Consider the following 22,750-nt stretch of genomic DNA (forward strand, 5'->3'; position numbering starts at 1 on the left):
GAACAATGAGGTTCTGCTAGGCATGTGATATTTCACAGATAATTAATGCATAATTAATAAGAACAAAATGTAATATATCATATTAAACTTTGAATATATTAATGAAGTCTGTTCTATAAAATTTGAATATATTGATAAGGTCTGTTATATAAAATTAAAGTATAATTCTGATTTATTATTTATTATAATTTTTTTATAAGTTTAATATGTCTTTTTTAAAGTTTAATATGACTTATTAATTTATTTAAAATCTTATTTTATGATTTACAGTAATAATATTAAATAAATTAATAAAAAAATTTAAATAAGTTAATAATTATAGTTTTTAATACACATGAAAGTCATTGTTTAATTTGTATTATAAGTTTTTTTTAATTTGTATGATAAAAAATAGTTTACTCTATTATTATTATTATTATTATTAAAATTTAGAGTTTCAAATAATAAATAAAAAACTAATTAAGAGATAATTTATGTATACTCATATACTTTAACACATATAGACTATAACGAAGAAGATAATCTAATTAAGAAAAAGATTTTGTAACTATTTCTTGTATCACATTTAAAGTATTTTAAATAATTAATCATAAAGATGAAGAAAAAGTAGGTGAAGATGTAATTATTAAAATTTTTATTTTTGATATTTTAATTTCATAAAGAATAATGAATGTAAAATATTTAAGTGTAATAAAAATATAAAAAATATTACTAGTTTTAATTTTTGTATTACAAATTTATTTATTTATTTATATTATTAATAATATTATATATATATATATATATATTATTTTTTATTATATCGTAGATAAATAGATCTATTTATCATATTTAATAGACTTTTTTTTAATAAGTTTAAACTTAATTTTTTTAAATAAATAATTTTTAAAAAATTTAAACCCAATCTTTTTATTAAATAAGTCACATCAGATTAAAATTTAAATAGTCAAATCATAAACACCCATTTAAATTATGATTTATTCCTATCTTTAATCACATAATTATTAATCGATAGAAAATGATGGTAGAGACTATTTTATTTATTTAATGGAAGAGAACGTAATATGTCTCTATCTTAAAGTTTCAAATCGAGATGTATAAAAATCCATTTAAGAAGAGAACAACTAAGAAAATAATGTAGTAAAGTCTTCATTCAACGTAAAAAATTGAGACTTTTGTTTTAATTTCTTAACAATGCTAATTGGGACAAAAGTTTCTGTACATGTTAGCATATCGAAACCAGTGAATGACTTGGCCCCTATGTGGACAATGAAACAATTTTTCTAAATTCATTGTATTGAAGGCTTAATATTGTCAATGGACAACAGAGAACTTAACATGTTCTTGTTGCAACAAGCTAGCTACCTTGTCCCCAAAACAATCTAGCATGCATTTTCAACTCTGTAGCCATTGCCTCTCATAGATACAAAGGCTTAGTAGTAATTGATGTTTCCCAAGCCATTGGCCTTTTGCCATTGAAAAATCTTAGCAACATATTCTTTTAATATATTTATTTTCATTCATTATAATTCATTTAAACTTATAAAATTAGAAGAGAAAATCATTAATTACGATGTGAGATCTATCAAATTTTATATTTTTCAATAAATTTTAATAAAATATGTGTTTAAAAGAGTGTGACAATCTTACATAATGTTGGTAACATTTTTCCTTCGATATTAATACTAGTCGTAAGTTGTAACATAATAAAAATTATGTTTAAATATGTTTTAAATCTATTAAATTTAAGATAAATTTATTTTTAATTTCTCAAATTTAAAAATAATCTTTTAAGTCTCTATAATTTTAAAAAAATATTATTTTAATTTTTATATTCAAATTTTGTTAAAGAATATATCAAGTGTTGTTGCATAAACTTACCTACTAGTGTCCTTGTTAGTAAAAATATTTTAAGCTCAATTGATGGTGTATAATTGGCTTAACTTGACATTTTTAGATATATTATTAATAATCGAAGAGATTAAAATAAGATTTTTAAAAATTGGATGACTAAAGGCAAAAACTTTAAATTTGAGAGATCAAAAATATATTTACTCTAAATTTGAAGAATTAAAAACATATTTAAATTTAAAAATTAAAAATAACTTTTCATGCAGCTTTTAATATGAGTTTAATTTGTAATGTAGTTTATTTTTGCTTGACATTAAGTTAATTAGTATGCATGATTAATTGATTAAGGGACGACTTAGTCTGTTATCTGATCCTTAATTTTTATTTATAATATTTTTTAAGCGATTTTACTCTTAAATTTTAAATAATAATAAATAATACTAAAAATTAATTACACTCGAACACAAGATTCAAATTTAAAACCTTAAAATTTAAGAATCAAATACAATATCAACTAATTTAATAAATATTGATAATTTTTAAATATTTTTATTAAATAAAATATAAATACGTGAAATATCTCGATTAAATAAAATGAAACACATAATTCTCTACTATAATCGTGTCATGACACTTAATCATTAAATCAATACTAAACACCATAATCTGGGATCAGTATTCAGAATTTGTTTTTTTTTTATTTTTATCGCCATCATTTTTCAATGTCAAACAGAATTAGATGTGAGGGTTTGAGATTTTTTAATTAACAGTTTTTCAGAGTGATCACTGCCACAACCACCACTTTTCTGATTGTAATCTATCTAGTCAGCTTTTGTTCATGATGAATACATACGAGAGAAAAACAAAGTGATTAAAGGAAGATTGTATCAAAATAGTGTGCAATTTTTGCTCATGTTCAATAATAGAACAAGTTATAAATTACGGAACTCATGCAAGCTTAATTAATAAGACAAAACCAGTACCTACCACATGATTCCTGATGCCTGTCGAATAATTAATTAATTTTCTAATGGCTGTTTTCAGTTTTTTCATGTGGATACAGTTGGACTTGCGCAGCTGCATGCATTTTGTAAGTGCAAAAACAAACCTTAACAAAGGTTACCATAAAATTTAGTGAAAGAACCAGTGTTCCCCATTTCAAAAACAAAGGTTTTACATGTCATGTAACACTCCTCCTTCGTAATGACATGCTAGATGGTGAAAGATGTTTTCAATAGTGTCCGAAAAATTCTCCAAAACTTTTTTTTTTTTCAAAAATTTTGATTCATGATATAATTTTTTTTTCCAGACTCCTTGAATGATATCTTGGATTCAGATTTTATAAATAAAAAAGATTAGAAAGTAAAATTGTACTAAAAGTAGTATATCAAATTATATGATAAAAATTAGTTATCAATAAAATCTGTGAATATTTTACATAAAAAATATGATAAAAAAGGAGATGCAAAGTGAGAGGATGATTTTAACTTATATACAAACTCATTTTAGTTTTAAAAAAATTTCATTTTGTCTTCTTAATTTTTTATTTATGGGGTACATTAGGCTTATGTTCTAGAATTTGGTATTATTTACGTTAATCATTAAAAGATTATTATTTCAACAATATTTTATATCGTTAGCATTTAGTCTGTATTCCATATATTAATCTTTTAGTTTAAATATTTTTTTCTGATAATTTTTTTTAATTATTTAAATTTAAAATCCGTTATTTTAATTCTTATAATTTCAAAAAATCTTATTTTAATTCTTATACTCAAATTTTGTTAAAAAATCGGTTATATACTGTCGCATAAAATGTATCTATTGATATCCTGTTAGTAAAAATATCATATTAGACTCAAATGATATTACATAATTGTCCCAATATATTACTTTCAGATATGTTATATGTGATATGGGAGTTAAAATAATATTTTTAAAAATTATAAAATTAAAATAATAATTTTAAATTTGAGAGATTAAAAGTAAATTTATTATAAATTTGAGAAATTAAAAGTATATTTAAGTCTAATTTTTTTGATAAAAAATTTTTGTATGCAAAATAAAAGAACCTTATTTCATATGTCTTGAATTTAAGCCGCTATGATATTCCAGTATAACTAAATCTGAATAACATTCTTTAAATTTCTGTGTGAGACAAACCTTATTTTGTAATATAGCTAAGTTCAAATTAAATGCTTTACTGCCAAAGTCCATGTTTCTAAATGGTTATATGCTTTAGCTTACAATTTCCTAGATAGCTAGAAGTAAAACTGTTGGCGGAGTTTGAAAAACAATGTTACAAATAGAACTATCTTCACAGATGTTACTCAAAAGCATATCTATGTTTTTGTAATGATGTGACTTGATCCCTATATTGTATGGCATAGTAACTAGTAGCATGAAATACTACCTTAAGACTATAAATTTATAGATAGTAGAGTATGTATTATACTACACATTAAAATCAAATTAACTAAATAAATAGATGTAATATAAATATAATAATCTAGTAATGTAAATTATACATCTTAAGTTGTCGATTAAACAACCATATTGTTTATACAAAATTACCACTAATAGGTAGTCATCAAAAAGTCTTCTAGCTCCAACACCATTGGGTGGCCATAGCTACTCTCTAGTCATATCCCTACCTTATTCTCATATCACGTAGGATCATTGCAATTCACATCACATGGAAACACATAATGGTAAGTTATAATAAAAAGAACAACATAAATACATCATAGAAACATCACATCATCATCTCATCTTTAACGACACAACAACATAACATGCAACTCAAATCAACATGATGCAACTTTGATTCAACACAATATCACAAATTATCTCAGTCAACACAATATATGAACAATACAGTCAACTCAATACATCATATGTTCAACACAATAATTATATGCATCGTCACGCATTTCAATTAGGAGATCTCCTACAACATAGACTGAACAATTTAAGTGGTTTGATTCTATCGAATCAACAACATAGGGTGATCTTTTTGGATTTGCCAGATCAACAACAAATTTGGATATAAATCTACAATACAACAACTCAATTTCTCAAATGTCGTCACTTAAATAAGGAAGTATAATACTAATGTTATGATAGAATAACTAGGTACAAACTTACCACGACATTAACTAGCTTAACCAAGCCTCATATGGGATTAGCCCACCGACTACCATCCAAATAGTACAACCTTCCGATTCTTGGTTAGGAACTAAGTTTCCGAATTCATACTTTACTCAGTTGGTTATTTGTAGCTAATATAACTTGACCTAACTCGTATACTTGGTCGTTTTATACACTTGTCTCAACCTTACCTACACACAGTACCAATAAAGTCCTAAAGAACAACACAACATCCACTTCAAAGGTCAATTTTTCAAGAAGGATTTTTCAACAAATTGGGCTCTCAGAGCACCATAATACAATATCCACACAATGGGATATGCAACTTTCAAAAACATCTTCTCTAATTCTAAGTGGTCAACATAACTCAACAATACAACAACTCAATATATATTTAACACAATAATAAAATCAACATACAACTTACAACTCATATCTACTATTCAACTAACAACTAAATCATCATATACTATGTCATCTCTACAATTCATTCATAATATTATCATATAACAACTTAAATCAACAAGAAATCAACACTTCAACCAAATCATCATATTTTCCTTCAATAACTCTCGCCCGACGCTACTCACCTTGCACTTGGTGTCATCTAGACAGGGGGTTCTCTGTCTTACCCACGCCCAACATTACAAAATCGTGCCTGACGTGGATAAGGCAAAGGCCCTTGGCACCTCATGCTTAGCGTGGTGAAACACCATGTTCGACCTTATCTCAAGCAACAAATCTTAGCATGAGTCTTGTTCGACGTTACCACCTTGACGTTTGATGAAACCCAAACAAAGAGCTCTAGTTTGGCCATGCTAGGTGCCACACAACTTTGGGTTCAACGTCACCAAGTTAAAGAGTTCTCAAAGCATCCACACCTGACACCATTCAACCACGTCTGACGTAGTTCCAACCTTAGATGAATCTCTCTCCTCACGTCTAACGCCACTAATCATGCACTTGGCATGATCGAGACAGAGAGCCTCAAGTTAAAACAACGTCCGACGTCTTAAAGGTGCCCACGATGTGACATCATAATTCTATATATGCAAAACCTAATTTTGAGTCAAAACTTGCACTCTAATGCATGCAACACAAAATAGCAAACAAATATATCACAACCAACTCAAATATATGCTCAAATTTAACATGTAACTACAAATCATCTCAATTCACCTCATTCATCACAACCAATCAAAACCCAATTTTCAACTTGTTTCCCCCTTCAAATTCGTCAACTCAACCACCCAAAATGTGTCTCCACGTACACTAAACACATCTCACTATTAATCTATAATTCTTCATTTCATTCGACACACAAAAGAATTTACGGCTTCCCTTACCTCGGGTAGCTCAAGTCCGAGGAAGAAGAAGAAGAGAACAATCGGGGCTCCACATAAACTCAACCACACAAATTTGACTACTCTTGTCTTGAAATCCAATAGCAACACGACTTAAATGAGATTCGAAGGAAGAAAAAGGGAAGATTGAGAGAAAAAGAATCTCACAAATTAGAGATCTTCTCTCTAAAATATTGAGGGAAATGAATTTATGAGAGGATTTGTTCAAACAGAAATCTTATATACTCTCCCCTTCCAATCAAATTGGATATTTGTCCAGAGAATCCACTCTCAATACCACTGAAGCTTAATTAAAAGGGCTCTTCAAACACAAACAACTTCACTTAACATCATAAAATAACTAGAAGTAATATAACATTATCACAACTTACACTAGTAGAAAAAATACTTTTAAAATCGGTCATTTTTGACTTTTAAAATCAATTCTGTGACCGATTTTAAAAGAGCCAATTTTAAAAAGTGAAACTTTTAACATTGGTCATTGACCGATGTTAAAAGTCTAACTTTTAAAATCGGTCAACATTATGCCATAACCGATGTTAAAAGTCTAACTTTTAACATCGGTCATGTCATGACCGATGTTAAAAGTGGTTAATTTTTTTAAAATATTTAACTTATTTTAGGAGGATCCCTGAACAAAACCTACAAATTAATAAAATATTAGACAATTCATATGTTTTTAATAGGCCAAATTACATACAAATGACAAGAGTTGGTAAATGTCAACCATATCTGTAATCAAAGTAACTTACAAATTATTATGCATCCTAAACTACAAAATGAGTAAAACTATAAACATAACTCGTAGCTAGCCAATGTTTCAATGAAAAATGTAGCCCATTGCTCCCTAATAATGTTTATATCTTCTAACGACAATGGTGATCGATCTATAAATATCTGTTAAGAAAATTTAGAACAATTAGAAGTAATTCTTAAAACATGATAAAATGCAAACTTAAAATAAAAATTTTCAAAATTCTAAAACGTACTTCAGTCCACCCAGATACTATTTGTGAATCAACAATAGTATGCATTGTCTTCACTACATAGTATCCGCACTTATAATTTTCTTTTTGCTTATGAGACTACAAAAAGAATATAAAAACCAATTTTAGTAGTAATGGTAATTCAAAAGAAAATACATTAGAAAAAATATCATTACTAAAATAACTTACTTTAAGAGAGACCCAAAGCATTTTTTTCTTCAACTTTGAACCTTTAAGTATATGGTATCCTTCCATAGCCCTAATGATAAAAGGACATCATTATTATATTTTAAAATAAAATATAATGATAAATAAAATAAAGCAGTTTTTTTAAAACAACTTACTTATCTAATAATTTTTTAAAGTCTGCAGGAGGAGGTTTATGCATCGAACAAATACATACAGATATATTGTCCATAGGACAAATAATCAGAAGATGCCGATGAGCACTGCATTGAGAAACTATCAGTAATAGACAATACATTTTTTAAAAATTTATAATCAATTATATACAAATAAACTTACTTAGAAAAGTAAGGAGCTAAGCAACATATTAAATTTCAAATGTTAATCTCACTATTTTAATCATTTGTATTAAATTTCAAATGGGAAACTAAGGTTCACTCAATATGTGCATAAATATAACATCATATTAATTTATAAAAATAAAATAAAGCACCTAATTTTTCAGAACTTTAGTCTGGAACGGCCCTAGAACGGCTCGTTCTACTTGCAGCACGGGTTGTTTTGTTTTCAAAACGACCCGTTCTACAAGCAAAATGGGTCGTTCTAGATTCAAAATTCGCCCAGCAACAACGAAATAAGAGACATGAAAAGAGAATGTTACCTCGATATTGTATTCTTCCAAGAAAATGAGAAGCTGCACACTTTAATGAGAGCCCGAGAGAGTAAAGAGAAGAATATATGTACTATTGAAGCCAAAGATTAGAGAATGGAGCTAGTGGGAGAATGGGAGCGTAGATTGTAGATTAAATCTCTTATGCTACTTTTAAAATCGGCTCTTCAATAGCCGATTTTAAAAGTGTTACTTTTAAAATCGGTTATTTAAGAACCGATTTTAAAAACTATATACAAAGCGGTTGTTAATAGCCGATTTTAAAAGTATCACTTTTAAAATCGGCTATTAGATAGCTGATTTTAAAAGTAGCACTTTTAAAATCGGCTATTGGATAGCTGATTTTAAAAGTATCACTTTTAAAATCGGCTCTTCAAGAACCGATTTTAAAAGTAGCGTCAGAGACTTTTAAAATCGGTCATAAGGTAGCCGATTTTAAAAGTAATGCCATTATTTACAAAATTGTCATCGCGTCACTTTTAAAATCAACTACCTTATGACCGATTTTAAAACCCCGATTTTAAAAGTCATTTTTGTACTAGTGTTATAATATTACATATGTTTTAAGAATGGTAAAGACTAAAATACACAAATGTACTAGCTAAGCCACATAGTTTATAAATTAAGTTCATGGAGTTACTTAACATAATTTGTGTTGCTGCATTTATTATGAATTTCTAGGATGAATACAAGTCATTGACCCAGCTACACGCAAGATTCTAATGTTTACTTGCTTTTACGAAAATCTTTCGAGCTAACAACACTAATAGTACCGCTAACAGAATTAATCTTTCATGTGTTTCACGAGTCATGACTCTACAAAGTACAAAGGAGGCAAGCTGGCAACCTACCAAATTTCTTATTATTTTTCGAGTTGTTGTTCAACGTATGTATAGAATGAATTTTGTAAAAAAACACAAATAATATGAGAAATATTCCCTACTTCAATACTTGGTGTCCCTTTGAATATTATGGGGAAGTTATTATATGATTCAATATGTTGGGTAGAGAGATAAATACTTTGAATAGAAATGAAGTATGGATTTAGTTAGCAGAAAAAGACTTTGGCAACTGTGAAACATAACGGTTGAATCAGAGCATTTTGTACTCTCCTCATGAATTATTGGTCTAAGTTCGTTGCATAAACATATTTGTGTCATATGAATATGGAAGGAAAACAAACTAACATTATCGTCCACGACAAACTTGATAACATCATCAAGCAATCAACAAGGTGTAATGTTGCCAAAAGTAGCTTGTGTACCCAATTCCAAGGAGATTGTTGCTTGCCATTTTGCTATCTTCTAACTTGGTCTTTCAACTTTTGGTTTGTTTTCGTGAATAATAAATGGACATAAAAACTTCAATCACATGTCATAGCATTTCGGGAAATAGATCCCCTAACTTTATCGAGGGAAAGTTAGGGTAACTTAACACATTTAAACCGTTGGATTTGTAATAATAGATCAGATTGTGACACGTGTACATTTAACTCAAAATATATTTTGTACACGTGTCACAATCTGATCTATTATTACAAATCCAACAGTTTAAATGTGTTAAGTTACCATAATTTTTATATCTCAAAGTCAGAGGATCCGAATTTGTTAGACAAAGTAATTAGATGAGACTCGGATTAAATATCACTCAATAAATATGTTACAAATTCCTGTTATTGTTCCAATCTTCTAATTGTTGTCCCCATGCTGAACTTAGAATTCCATGAAAGTAAAGTTAAACAAAACACATTATTAATAATAAAGGGAAAAACACATGTTAGAAATGAAAACTATTTTCCAGGGTTTATGGGTTCCCATGCAAAGAAACATGGCATGCTTCATTTCTCTCTCTATTTTGCTATGGTCTCTTTGTAAAAAAAAAAAAAAACCTTCTATTTTGCTATAACTTTTTCTCCCATTTAAAGCGGTGACATCTTCTATAAATTGGGTAATTTTTCTTATTTTAAGAATCTTTATTTATTGGTCTAACATTCTAATCTTAGAAAAAGAAACAATTTTTTAAAATAAATTTAATATTTTTAATTATAAATAATATTTTTTTTTATACGAGAACAATATCTTAAAGATTTGAAATTAAAAATTTGAAAAATACTCTCAAACAAGTGTAGATTGAAATCTAACAAATATAGATTAACTCCATGATACGAACTTCATGAATGATAACATTTTCAATTTTCCATTTTATAGTTCAAGGATTCAAGGTATTCTGTTAGCTAACAATGTAAGAATGAAATATGTTTCCATAGTTACCAATATATGGTCTTCATTTTTCTATAGATAATAGAGGAAATTTTTAAATTTGAATATAAAATCTTTCTGCTTTCACTAATAAATAGATGGATTTGGATGTTTATGGAGTGAACCAATTAGAGACAAAATATATTCTTTAATGATAATTTTAGAATGTCATTATATTGAATGCATTCATGTATATACATGACATATTGAATCCAAATCCTTCAGATTTAGTCAGTTAAACAAAAGCAAGTATTTAGTCAGCAAGATTTCTTGTCCATTAATGTCTCTCTACCTTAAGCCATTTTATGCATTGTAATGGTCAAATAAACAGATAAGTAAAATATTATAAGGGGGGCAATTTTAAATAAGCATCGTTTGTTTAGTTATATAAGCACAAGCGGGTAAAAGAATATTTGCCTTTGACCATCTACACCCAGTTGTGCACGCTATAGTTATGATTCCTAATACTTTTAAATTCATATCATCATAATAGGACAATTGTGATCTTAAGTGGAAAGATTAATATAGACAATTTAGTATTACCATGCATGTGTTACTATGTTATTGTTCCGGCCAAAGGGTGGATTAGGGTTTTTTCCTAGATCGTGCCTTAGAGTCAGAGCATTTAAAAGTGTAATCTACCTTCTCAACTCTAGGGTTTTGGGTTTTATGATATGTCGTTCATGGGCCTCTTGGGCCCCGAGAATGAAGAGATTTTCCTAACCGTTCTTATCACTAGGACGCAGGGTTAGCGTGGCTGAGTCTAGTCGGTTTATGACCGACTGGTTCCATACGGAGGGTCCAGTCGGGTTACGACCGACTAGGTCCATACCGAGGGTCCAGTCGGGTCAATACCAGGTAACAAGAGGAATCGAGTTTGCAGGTCGAGTCGGACTAATGACCGACCATGTCTGTGCTGAGCCTTTGGTTGGGTTAATGCCAAGTGGAAGATCATGGTCGCCCTATTGCCGAATAGAAGACCAGGTCGGATTGCGACCTGGACGGCACACTTGCCTTCCAGCCTTGAGCCTATGAGGCGTAAAGGCTAAAGTAATTGCTCCCTTCGGATGATCTCGGTAATAGGCCGACATTGCCTATCGGGAAAAAGCCGAGACAGTACACTTGCCTTCCAGCCTTGAGCCTACGAGGCGAACAAGGCTAAAGTAACTGCTCCCTTCGAACGATCTCGGCAATAAGCCGACATTGCCTATCGGGAAAAAGCCGAGACAGTACACTTGCCTTCCAGCCTTGAGCCTATGAGGCGAAAAAGGCTAAAGTAACTGCTCCCTTCGAATGCTCTCGGCAATAGGCCGAGATCGCCTATCGGGAATGAACCAAGGCAGGATATCGCGTAGCACCATGATTCCCTAAAAGCTGATAAGACGTGTCTCTTCACCTTACTCGAGGGGGGACGCGTATTTATTGCAGAGTTGCAGGGGTGCGAATGATGATTGTGCCACGTGGCGGCGCCTATTACTAAAGTTAATGCAGTGGGTCCCATTTTTCCTTTAGGTTAAAGGTCGCAACGTTCTACACGCGTTGTGACCCTTGGTTGTTTCCTCCACGTGCGTCCCTTGGCCTCTTTATAAATAGGGGCTGCCTTTATTTTTTCTAACTCATTTGCCTTTCCCTCCGCTCGCATTATTTTCTCCGGCGATATTTCCCCCCTTTTTTCTTCATTTCCTCCCGGTGGTTCGTGGCGGACTTGTGGTGTTTAGAGAGGAAAAGTGGTGTTTATGTGACCTTAGGTACGCCTATTTATTGTGCTGTTTGTGCATCATTTTGGTTGCTTAGTGTATCTAGGTCTTTAGGAATCCATGGCGTTTCTAAATTACAAGGAAGTTTACAATTGGGTAAAAGATGATGTCTTGAAATGTGATTCTTGTATAAACTCCTGGGTTGCTATGGAAAGTTTCAATAGTGAGCATGTAGTTGCCCGTGGTATTGATAACATCCTTGCTTGTGAACCTTGTGTAGATGGTGAGCCCGTGTGCATAAGTTCGTCTTCTGAGCGTTTTACATTTTGTTATGTTACCCTTATTTTGAAGCTTAAGGTAAGGTGGCCTTTGACCGAGTGCGAGAAAGAGGTCCTTAGGGCCTTGAATGTCGCCCCAACTCAATTTCAGCCATATAGTTGGGCCTTTGTCAGGGGTTTTGAAATCCTGTGTTCTGGACTCGGAATAACGCCGACCTCGAGTAAATTTTTTTATTTTTTTGAAGGCCGAATATCCAAACGGGGTAGTTGGGTGTCCGTTAGTAGTGTCTCGGGGCGGGGGTTGTTGTCTCTTTTTCAGTCGTCCTATAAGGACTTTAAAAGGTCATTTTTTCGCATTCGGTGCTTGCCCGGTCACGAAGATTTACTTGAGGGGTATCCTCTTTTCTGGAACCAGCATCCGACCTCCTTTGGTGGGCTAAATCCTGAGTCACTCCCGGAGAATGACCGAGAGGATGTTAAAAAACTTGAAGACTTGAAAACTCTTTTCAACACCACAAAACTCCTAGATCTAGAAAATAGGCCCCAAGAGTTGAAAATATATATAGGTACTTGTGCTTGTTTGAATGTTGAAATTGTGTATTTTACTCTTGTCTTTGTCTTTTTATTAATTGTTGGGTGCTTTTTTTGCAGAAAGAATGGCCAGCTTGGGTACTCGGGAAATGATGAAGTTATGGAAGCAGCAAAAAGCTTCCCAAGTCACCAGTGTAAACGAGTCGGTCACCGAGAGGGTTGGCGTGGCCACGAATCCTGTGACTTTGGCGAAAAGGGTGGGTGAAACTTCGCACAAGCGTCGCCGTGAAGCCGATAGGCCAATCTCGGTGGTTAATTTGGATACTATGGCGTCTGAAGGGGATAAAGGCGACGAGGAGGTTCAATCAGCTGAGAGGACTATCAGTGTTTGCCTCGGTGAGAATTGGGATCCGGTGAGTCACGACGCCGATCGTGGCGACGTGGCTTCCTTCTGGGATGAAAAGTTCAATCACAGCGCCCATATTCGTGGGACTGACCTGCTGGAGGGAGATCGTGGGGACTTAGAAAAAATGAGCGCTTTCTCGATTGCCAAGGGGATCGAGTTCTTGACGAATCGTCTGTCCGCCCTCTCACTTGTTAACGAGGATAAGATCCGTAGGTTGGTGCGCGAGACTAAGTTACAGGGGAAAAAGATCTTGTCCCTTGAGGAGAGGTTGGTTAAAAGCAAAGCCGATTTTAAATGGGTGTCAAATGAGCGAGACAACTTACTTGAAAGTCGGCGTGGCTTTGATGAAGAGAAGAAGGCTTGGGCTTCCGAGAAGGCAACCCTTGAGAAAGCTCTGGAGGAGGCTCGACTTGCTCGAGACAAGAGCGCCGATGTGGCTCAGGTCTTTGAGAATGACTTGGCCTTGGCGAAGGCGGAGGTCGAGAAGTTGCAGGTTGATCTCCAAGCTGTTAAAGTGGATTCGCTGCAAAAGTTTATGCAGGGCTTTGATGCTGCCACGGGTCAAGTGAAGTTCCTCTATGCTGATCTCGACCTTGGAAGTCTCGGCTACTTCAAAGAAGTCGTGGATGGCGAGCTCGTGGACCCACCGGAAGATGATTGATTTTGTACTCTTACATACTTGTGTTTGTTTTTGTGTTTTTGGCCTTTTGCATTATCCTTGTAAACTGAACAACTATGTTTTGATATAAAATACTTTTCTTTTGACCTTGTGTGTAAGTAGAGTTAGAATATATACTCCGTGTTTAGAGCTTAAGCACTTGTTTGGCTAAAAATCAAAATTGACGAATGGATCGCTTAAACACCGATCACAAAATGCGGCAAAATTTTGCTAAGTTAAAAATTAAGATTGATGAATGGATCATCCAAATGCTGATCATAAAATGCGGCAAAATTTTGCTAAGTTAAAAATTATAATTGATGAATGGATCGCCCAAATGCCGATCATAAAATGTGGCGAAATTTTGCTACGTTAGAAATTAAAATTGATGAATGGATCGTCCAAAAGCCGATCATAAAATGTGGCAAAATTTTGCTAAGTTAGAAATTAAAATTGATGAATGGATCGCCCAAATGCCGATCATAAAACGTGGCAAAATTTTGCTAAATTAGAAATTAAAATTGATGAATGGATCGTCCAAAAGCCGATCATAAAATGTGGCAAAATTTTGCTAAGTTAGAAATTAAAATTGATGAATGGATCGCCCAAATGCCGATTATAAATGTGGCAAAATTTTGCTAAGTTAGAAATTAAAATTGATGAATGGATCGTCCAAAAGCCGATCATAAAATGTGGCAAAATTTTGCTAAGTTAGAAATTAAAATTGATGAATGGATCGCCCAAATGCCGATCATAAAATGTGGCAAAATTTTGCTAAGTTTAAAATAAAAATTGATGACCGGATCGCCCAAATGCCGATCATAAAATGTGGGACATTTTCTAAGTAAATAACTAGAAATATTGGTTGGATAACTAAAGATATTGTCCAAGTGAAACGTGATTCTTTCTGAACCTAATCGTTCAAATTCCGATTGGTATAGCAAGTTAAAATTTTCTCCAAGTGAAAAGTGATATTTTCTGAACATAATCGTTCAAATTCCGATTGGTATAACAAGTTAAAATTTTCTCTAAGTGAAAAGTGAAATTTTCTGAACATAATCGTTCAAATTGGTCAAACGCTGATAGGTACAACAAGTATAGACTCTAAGTATTTTTATTTTGACGATCATGGAGCGGCTTGGGTCGGCCCATGGTCGACCTGGTTCATATCGAGGAAAAACAAATCTGATATTGGCCGAGTGACTAGGGGACCGGTGAGACGCTGATTTGACTTACGTAGCCATGCCGATTCGGAATAACCTGGAAAATAGTCAATAATTAGCCAAATGATCGGTGATAAACCGACTGGAAATAATTAGAAACTTTCTGGGTTTAGATGCCATTTGACCAAGAGATCGGCCCAGTACCGGCTGCAAATTCAAAGTTCAAAGATACTTTCGAATCAAGTGATTGCTTCCATGCGGAGTAAGAAAAAGAGAGAAATAATTTTAGGATACGTTTGCAGCGAGTGATCGCCCAAATGCCGACTAAAAAATGAGAAGAAAATATTTCCGTTTAGGATTTAACCACATGATCGTCCAACTGCCGATTCGAAAAAATAAGAAAATCCAAGGTTTAAAAGGAAGCTTAACCACATGATCGGCCCAATGCCGATTAGGAAGTAGACTTGAAGAATTAAATCCCGAACTAAATTATGAATTAAAATTCAAGTAGGAAAGTCGTCCTTAAGCCGATGTGCCTGTCTTGGATCACCAAAAATTCTGGCTAGAAAGACGAACAAGATTTTTCCAAGTTAACATTGAGCCGCAAATTTATGAATGAATTGCCCGAATCCCGATTTCTGTTGTTTGCAATCGCCAGAATTCCGATTTTACGATGGTGAATATCGTGTATTAAATGAGTTTGAATCATAACTTTGTCTTCAGTTATTTATACTCGCCCAGTCGGACTTTTGCCGACAATCACGAGTTTGTCTTCGAGTTATTTATACTCACCCAGTCGGACTTTTACCGATCAATCACGAGTTTGGTCTTCGAGTTATTTATACTCGCCCAGTCGGACTTTTGCCAACAATTACGAGTTTCAGTCTTCGATTTATTTATACTCGCCCAGTCGGACTTTTGCCAACAATCACGAGTTTGAGTCTTCGAGTTATTTATACTCGCCCAGTCGGATTTTTACCGATCAATCACGAGTTTGGTCTTCGAGTTATTTATACTCGCCCAGTCGGACTTTTGCCGACAATCACGAGTTTGGTCTTCGAGTTATTTATACTCGCCCAATCGGACTTTTGCCGACAATCACGAGTTTGAGTCTTCGATTTATTTATACTTGCCTAGTCGGACTTTTGCCGACAATCACGAGTTTGAGTCTTCGAGTTATTTATACTCGCCCAGTCAGATTTTTACCGACCAATCACGAGTTTGGTCTTCGAGTTATTTATACTCGCCCAGTCGGACTTTTGCCGACAATCACGAGTTTGTCTTCGAGTTATTTATACTCGCCCAGTCAGATTTTTACCGACAATCACGAGTTTGGTCTTCGAGTTATTTATACTCGCCCAGTCAGATTTTTACCGATCAATCACGAGTTTCGATCTTTAAAATAACACACGTTAGAAGTCATGAGATAAAAGAATGAGATAATATTTATTAAAATTGAAAGGAATGGTGCCTCGTTAAAAACCTTCTCAGCAAAAACCCCTCATATTTTTACGGGGACAAAATACTGAGTTAGGAAAAGAGTGCACCTTATACAAAGAGACTAGCTATAATAAAAGCGCAAATTTGCAGCGTTCCACGTCCTCGGCATCATTCCTCCGTCCAAGGTTCTCAGTCGGTAAGCTCCTTTGCCGACCACATCATCAATTTTATAAGGACCGACCCACTTAGGTGATAGCTTGTTCCTCATTTGTGTCGCCTGAGCGCGCTTCAAAACGAGATCTCCCACCACGAAGTCTCTCGGAACGACCTTCGTGTTGTACTTAAAAGCCGCTCTTCTGTGGGCTGCTACTTGATTTATCCTTGCTTTTTCTCTCGTTTCGGCGATCAAGTCCAAGTCAACTCGCCTTCCCTGGTCGGATTCTTCTTCAGAAAAAGCCGTAGTACGTACTGAAGGTTCCGTGATTTCAATCGGGATCATGGCGTCTGTCCCGTACACTAAGTTAAATGGAGTATCTTGAGTCGATGAATGCACTGTTGTGTGATATGACCATAGTACCCGGGGAAGCTCCTCCACCCATGAAGCGCCTGAGTCTTGGACACGCTTCTTTAGCCCTGCGAGAATTATCTTGTTGGCCGACTCCGCCTGGCCATCGGATTGGGGATGCTCAATAGAGGTAAATGTCATTCGGATTCTGATCCCTCGACAGAATTCGCGGACTTTCGAGCTTGCGAATTGTGTCCCATTATCCGATACCAGGATCTGAGGAACACCGTATTTGCATACTACATTCTTCCATAAGAATGTTTTTACCTTCTCCGCTGAAATGGTCGCCACAGGCTCCGCCTCGATCCACTTGCTGAAGTAGTCCACCGCCACTATCAAGAATTTCAACTGCCTCACGGCTATCGGAAACGGACCAAGAATGTCAATGCCCCACTTGTTGAATGGCCACGAAGACAGAATTGAGTGGAGTCGTTCAGCTGGGGAGTGGTGCAAGGTTGCATGCCTTTGGCACCCATCACATTTCTGAACCCAATTGACGCAATCATTCCTCAGACTCGGCCAAAAGTAGCCTGACCTCGCCACTTTGTATACCAATGCTCGTCCTCCGATGTGACTCCCACACATTCCACCATGTATCTCATCCATCACTCTTTGCGCTTGCGGCATGGTCAAACACCTTAGAAGGGGGGAGCTGAAACCTCTTCAATACAACCTTTCATTGATGACCACGAATCTGGCAGACTCCCTCTGTATCAACGAGGCCTCCTTCTTGTCCTCTGGCAATTCTCCCCGAGTCAGGTATGCAATGTACGACCCCATCCATGAGTCGAGTTCCTCTTGGACGAAAAGTATACTCCCCTGTGTCCCATTAATACTCGGCTGCGTTAAGGTCTCTTGGATGACCGACCGAGTGGCTCCCGGCTTCTTTGTGCTGGTAAGTTTGGAGAGTAGATCGGCCCTCGAGTTTTGGTCTCTCGGTACGTGGTTAAGAGTGAACTCTCAGAATTTTTCTGATAAGAGCTTAACCTTTTCCAAGTATTTGGCTAATTGAGGGTCCTTCGCCTGAAAAGTGCCAGCTACCTGCCCCGTGATCAGTTGAGAGTCGCTTCGCGCTGACAAAATCGTCGCCCCCATTTCCTTTGCCAATGCCATGCCAGCCAATAACGCCTCGTACTCGGCCTGGTTATTGCTTGCTCGGAATTCGAAGCGCAGTGATTGTTCCAACAAGATTCCTCCCGGTCCTTCCAGGACGATGCCTGCTCCAATTCCTCCAAGGTTCGATGCTCCGTCCACTGACAAGATCCACTGCATCTCTCTGACCTCACCCTCATCGACGGGCGCGGTCAACTCCATCACGAAGTCGGCTAATATCTGGGCTTTGATTGCCCCTCTCGGCTCATACTTGATGGAGTGCTCCGACAGCTCTATAGACCACTTCATCATTCTTCCTGCCAGGTCGGGCTTCTGTAGTACCTGCCTGATCGGATAATCGGTTCGGACTATCACTTCATAACTCTGGAAGTAGTGTCTCAACTTCCGCGCTGTAACCAATATCGCGAGAGCCAATTTCTCAATCTTCTGATACCTCGTTTCCGCGCCTTGCAGGACTCGGCTTACGAAGTATATCGGAACTTGGGTGCTTTCCTACTCTTGGACCAACACTGCGCTGACTGCTCGGTCGGATGCCGATATATAAACCAATAAGGGAAGATTCGGCCACGGTTTTGTTAGGATCGGCGGCGAGGCTAACGATTTCTTGAGTTCTGTGAAGGCTTCCTCGCACTCGTTCGTCCAGGCGAATCGATCGTTCTTCTTTAGGCATTGGAAGAGCGGCAATGCGTTGTCGGCCGACTTGGACAGAAAACGGGATAATGAAGCCATCCTTCCCGTGAGCTGTTGCACCTCCTTCACCGTGGAAGGACTCCTCATGTTGATTATCGCCGAGCACTTTTCAGGATTCGCCTCGATGCCGCGATGAGTTAACAGGAAACCGAGGAATTTTCCCGCTTGAACTCCAAAAGAACATTTCTCGGGGTTCAGCTTGAGCTGGTATTTTCCTATAGTTTCAAACAGTTCCTTCAAGTCGTCTAAATGCCGATCCAGACTCATCGATTTTACCACCATGTCGTCGACATAAGCTTCCACATTTCGGCCCAGCTGGTCCATCAACACCTTGTCCATCAAACGTTGATACGTTGCACCTGCATTTTTCAAACCAAAAAGCATTACCTTGTAGCAGTAGTTGGCCTGGTCGGCAATGAATGCGGTTTTGTCCTCGTCGGCTGGGTGCATTCAGATCTGATTGTAACCAGAATACGCGTCCATGAAGCTTAGCAACTCATACCCCGACGCACCATCGACGAGGCAGTCTATATTTGGTAGGGGGTATGAATCCTTCGGGCACGCCTTATTTAGATCAGTGAAATCTGTGCACATTCTCCACTTTCCGCTGCTTTTTCGTACCATCACAACATTTGCAAGCCAGGTCGGGTATTGTATTTCTCGTACGAATCCTGCCGTTAGCAACTTGTCGGTCTCTTCAGTAATGGCTTTGCGCTTGTCCTCGCCAAACTTCCTCCTCTTTTGAATGACGGGCTTTGCACGTGGATCGATGGCTAGTTTGTGGCACATGAAATCGGGGTCCACTCCTGGCATATCTTTAACGTGCCACGCGAACGCTGACATGTTCGCTTTTAACACTTCAATCAATTTCTCGGCGTCCTCCTGGCTGAGGGACGTACCGACCTTCACTTTCTTTCCTTCCGCCAACGTCACCTCCTTAATGTCCTCCGCAGGAGCTGGTCGACGATCAAAATGGCTCACCCTGGGGTCTAAATCGATGGAGTGGACCTCCTGCTCCACCTGCGCCGTATATAGTCGCCTTCGCGCCTTCAAACTGTCACCGTAGCATTTCCGAGCAACCTCCTGGTCCACTCGGAGAGTTCCCACAGTACCGTTCGGTAACGGATACTTCACCTTCAGATGGGAAGTGGACACCACCGCTCCTAACTTGTTCAGGGTCGGCCTACCGATCAGTATACTATAAAATGACTGCGCGTTGACTACCAAATACCGAACAACCACCGTCTTCATCTGAGCACCCTGGCCGAAAGTCGTTTCCAGATCGGCATATCCCCTTGCGGTGACCTGGTCTCCTACAAAACCCACTAGAGTTCCTGCATAAGGAATTAGTCGATCGTTAGGTATCTTCATCCCCTCAAAAGTTTCCCAGAATAAAATGTCAGCGAAACTTCCCTGATCGATCAATACACGCTTCACATTGTACCCCATGACGATTGCTGATACGACAACGGGGTCGTCCTCATGAGGGGCTACTCCTTCGTAGTCTGAGTCCGAGAATGAAATCTCAGGCTGAGTAGGTCGCCTGAATTTTGATACTGTAAGTACCGACCGAGTGTACCTTTTTTGGGCAGCAGAGGTAGCTCCCCTGCCTGCGAAGCCCCCTGCGATGGTGTTGAAATCCCCATGGATGGGCTGCTGATGGGCTTTCGACACCTTTGCTGGCGCATCTTTGGGAGGAGTTCTCTCTCTACGCCTATCCCTCCTGGTGTCATCTTGCGTGTGCCTGGGTCGCCTATCTGACGAGCTTCCCTCCTGCTTTCTCGCCACAAACTCCTTTAGTCGTCCCTCCTTGACCAAGCGCTCGATCTGTCTTCCCAAAACGAAACAATTTTCAGTTGAGTGCCCGTGAGTCCTATGAAACTCACACCAATCGGTTTTGAAAGGGCCCAACTGACGCTTCGTCGCCGCCGGGAACTCAAACAACGATGCGCTGTTGACATCGTGGAGTATCTGTCGCCTGGGTACAGTGAGTGGAGTAAACTTCTCTTCTTCATTGCTGCGCGTCCACTCGCCCCTTGACCGACCACCGTGATCGGCCTGCCTGTAGTTGCCCTCCTTCACGTTGTATCGGTCACGTCGTTTACTCCAGTCTGATCGCGGTCGAAGATGCTTGTTTCCTTCCTTATTGCTACCCCCTGTTTCTCGGTTCTCAGCTGCCCTCTTAATAATCGGTTCTCTTCCGTCTTGATGTGGCTCAAGGCGAAAGCCCTCACCTCCGACATCGTTTGACAATTCACCCTTTCGAGCGCAATGTCGAAGGCTCCGGACTTCAAACCTTTCTGGAAAGCGATGACCGCCATCCTCTTGTCCAGAGATGCTATCCTCAAGGCGACCTCGTTAAATCGTTGTAGGAAATCTTTCAGAGACTCCTCGCGTTGTTGCTTGAGGTCGAACAAATCCGACGTGATCGGCGGCTTCTTTTTGTTAGCAGCGAATTGTGCCATAAACATCCGACTGAAAACATCGAAGTCGGTGATGGATCGGTCAGGGAGGCCACTGAACCAATCCAGCGCCGCCTTCTTGAGTGTCCCCATGAATAGCTTGCAGCGAACCTCCATACTTCCCCCGCAAATCAACATCTGAGCTCGGAAATCTGTTAGATGTTGATTGGGATCCTGCGTTCCGTCGAAGGGTTCGACCTGTGGTATTCGATGATCCCTAAGGATGGCCTCGGCCTCTATGGCTTCCGAGAAAGGCCAAAAATCCCTTGGGACTTCCAACATGACATCCTCCTCCACCGTTCTGGTGTTGGCTTCTATTCTGGCCTGTAACTCATCCGCTCGCCTCCTGATCTCCTCGTTCTCGCGCTGAATGGCCTCCTCTCTCTCCCTGGAGCGTGCATTATCCTCCCGTAGGCCATTGATCATGGCCATCATCTCCTCCATGGTAGGGGGTTGAGAGTTGTTGTTGTTGCCGCCTCTCGCCATGGTAAAGTGTAGGTCTTTCTGTATGACTTGGGGCGTAGGAAAAGTTTCACCGTAGCCCCACAGTGGGCGCCAAAATGTTCCGGCCAAAGGGTGGACTAGGGTTTTTTCCTAGATCGTGCCTTAGAGCCAGAGCATTCAAAAGTGTAATCTGCCTTCTCAACTCTAGGGTTTTGGGTTTTATGGTATGTCGTTCATGGGCCTCTTGGGCCCCGAGAATGAAGGGATTTTCCTAACCGTTCTTATCACTAGGGCGCGGGGTTAGCGTGGCTGAGTCTAGTCGTTTATGACCGACTGGTTCCATACGGAGGGTCCAGTCGGGTTACGACCGACTAGGTCCATACCGAGGGTCCAGTCGGGTCAATACCGGGTAACAAGAGGAATCGAGTTTGCAGGTCGAGTCGGACTATGACCGACCATGTCTGTGCTGAGCCTTTGGTTGGGTTAATGCCAAGTGGAAGATCATGGTCGCCCTATTGCCGAATAGAAGACCAGGTCGGATTGCGACCTGGACGGCACAGTTATTAATTAACAACCTCGTGATCCCAGATGCCACTGCTTAAGGCTTTATGTTGAATTTGATAAGCTTTTGAAACGCTTTGTATATTGCATTTGTAGAATGGTTTAAGGAATAAAGAACAATGATCATCGGAGAATCTAGTGGAATAGTGCTTGAGAAAATATTTCTTAAGGGTACGACTCTCTCCCACTATATTGATCTACACTAGTATAAAAGAGATAATTTACGTCAGTTATTTTAAATTTTTTAGGTCAGAAAAAGGTCTGACGTTAATGCGGG

General features: G+C 37.4%; 1 protein-coding gene across 1 annotated transcript; it reads right to left on the minus strand.

Annotated features, from left to right (window-relative positions):
- Nucleotides 1-19,456: 19,456 nt before the first annotated feature.
- On the minus strand, nucleotides 19,457-21,912 carry LOC145956471 (uncharacterized). The gene is made up of 2 exons (XM_083072076.1): nucleotides 21,303-21,912; nucleotides 19,457-21,240 (listed from the first exon to the last, which is right to left on the minus strand). The coding sequence occupies exons 1-2, from the start codon at nucleotides 21,910-21,912 to the stop codon at nucleotides 19,457-19,459; spliced, it is 2,394 nt and encodes a 797-aa protein (XP_082928202.1).
- Nucleotides 21,913-22,750: the final 838 nt, after the last annotated feature.

The sequence above is a fragment of the Cajanus cajan genome, chromosome 3, assembly GCF_000230855.2.
Source record: "Cajanus cajan strain Asha chromosome 3, NIPB_CcT2T_4, whole genome shotgun sequence".
Classification (NCBI taxonomy): Eukaryota; Viridiplantae; Streptophyta; class Magnoliopsida; order Fabales; family Fabaceae; genus Cajanus; species Cajanus cajan.

Excerpts from the sequence above, each read along its gene's own strand:
- LOC145956471 (XM_083072076.1), bottom strand. The coding sequence starts at position 21,912 with ATGGAGGAGATGATGGCCATGATCAATGGCCTACGGGAGGATAATGCA. Across the intron at positions 21,241-21,302 it reads GGTCATCGCTTTCCAGAAAG|GTGAGGGCTTTCGCCTTGAG; the intron begins GTTTGAAGTCCG and ends ACGATGTCGGAG.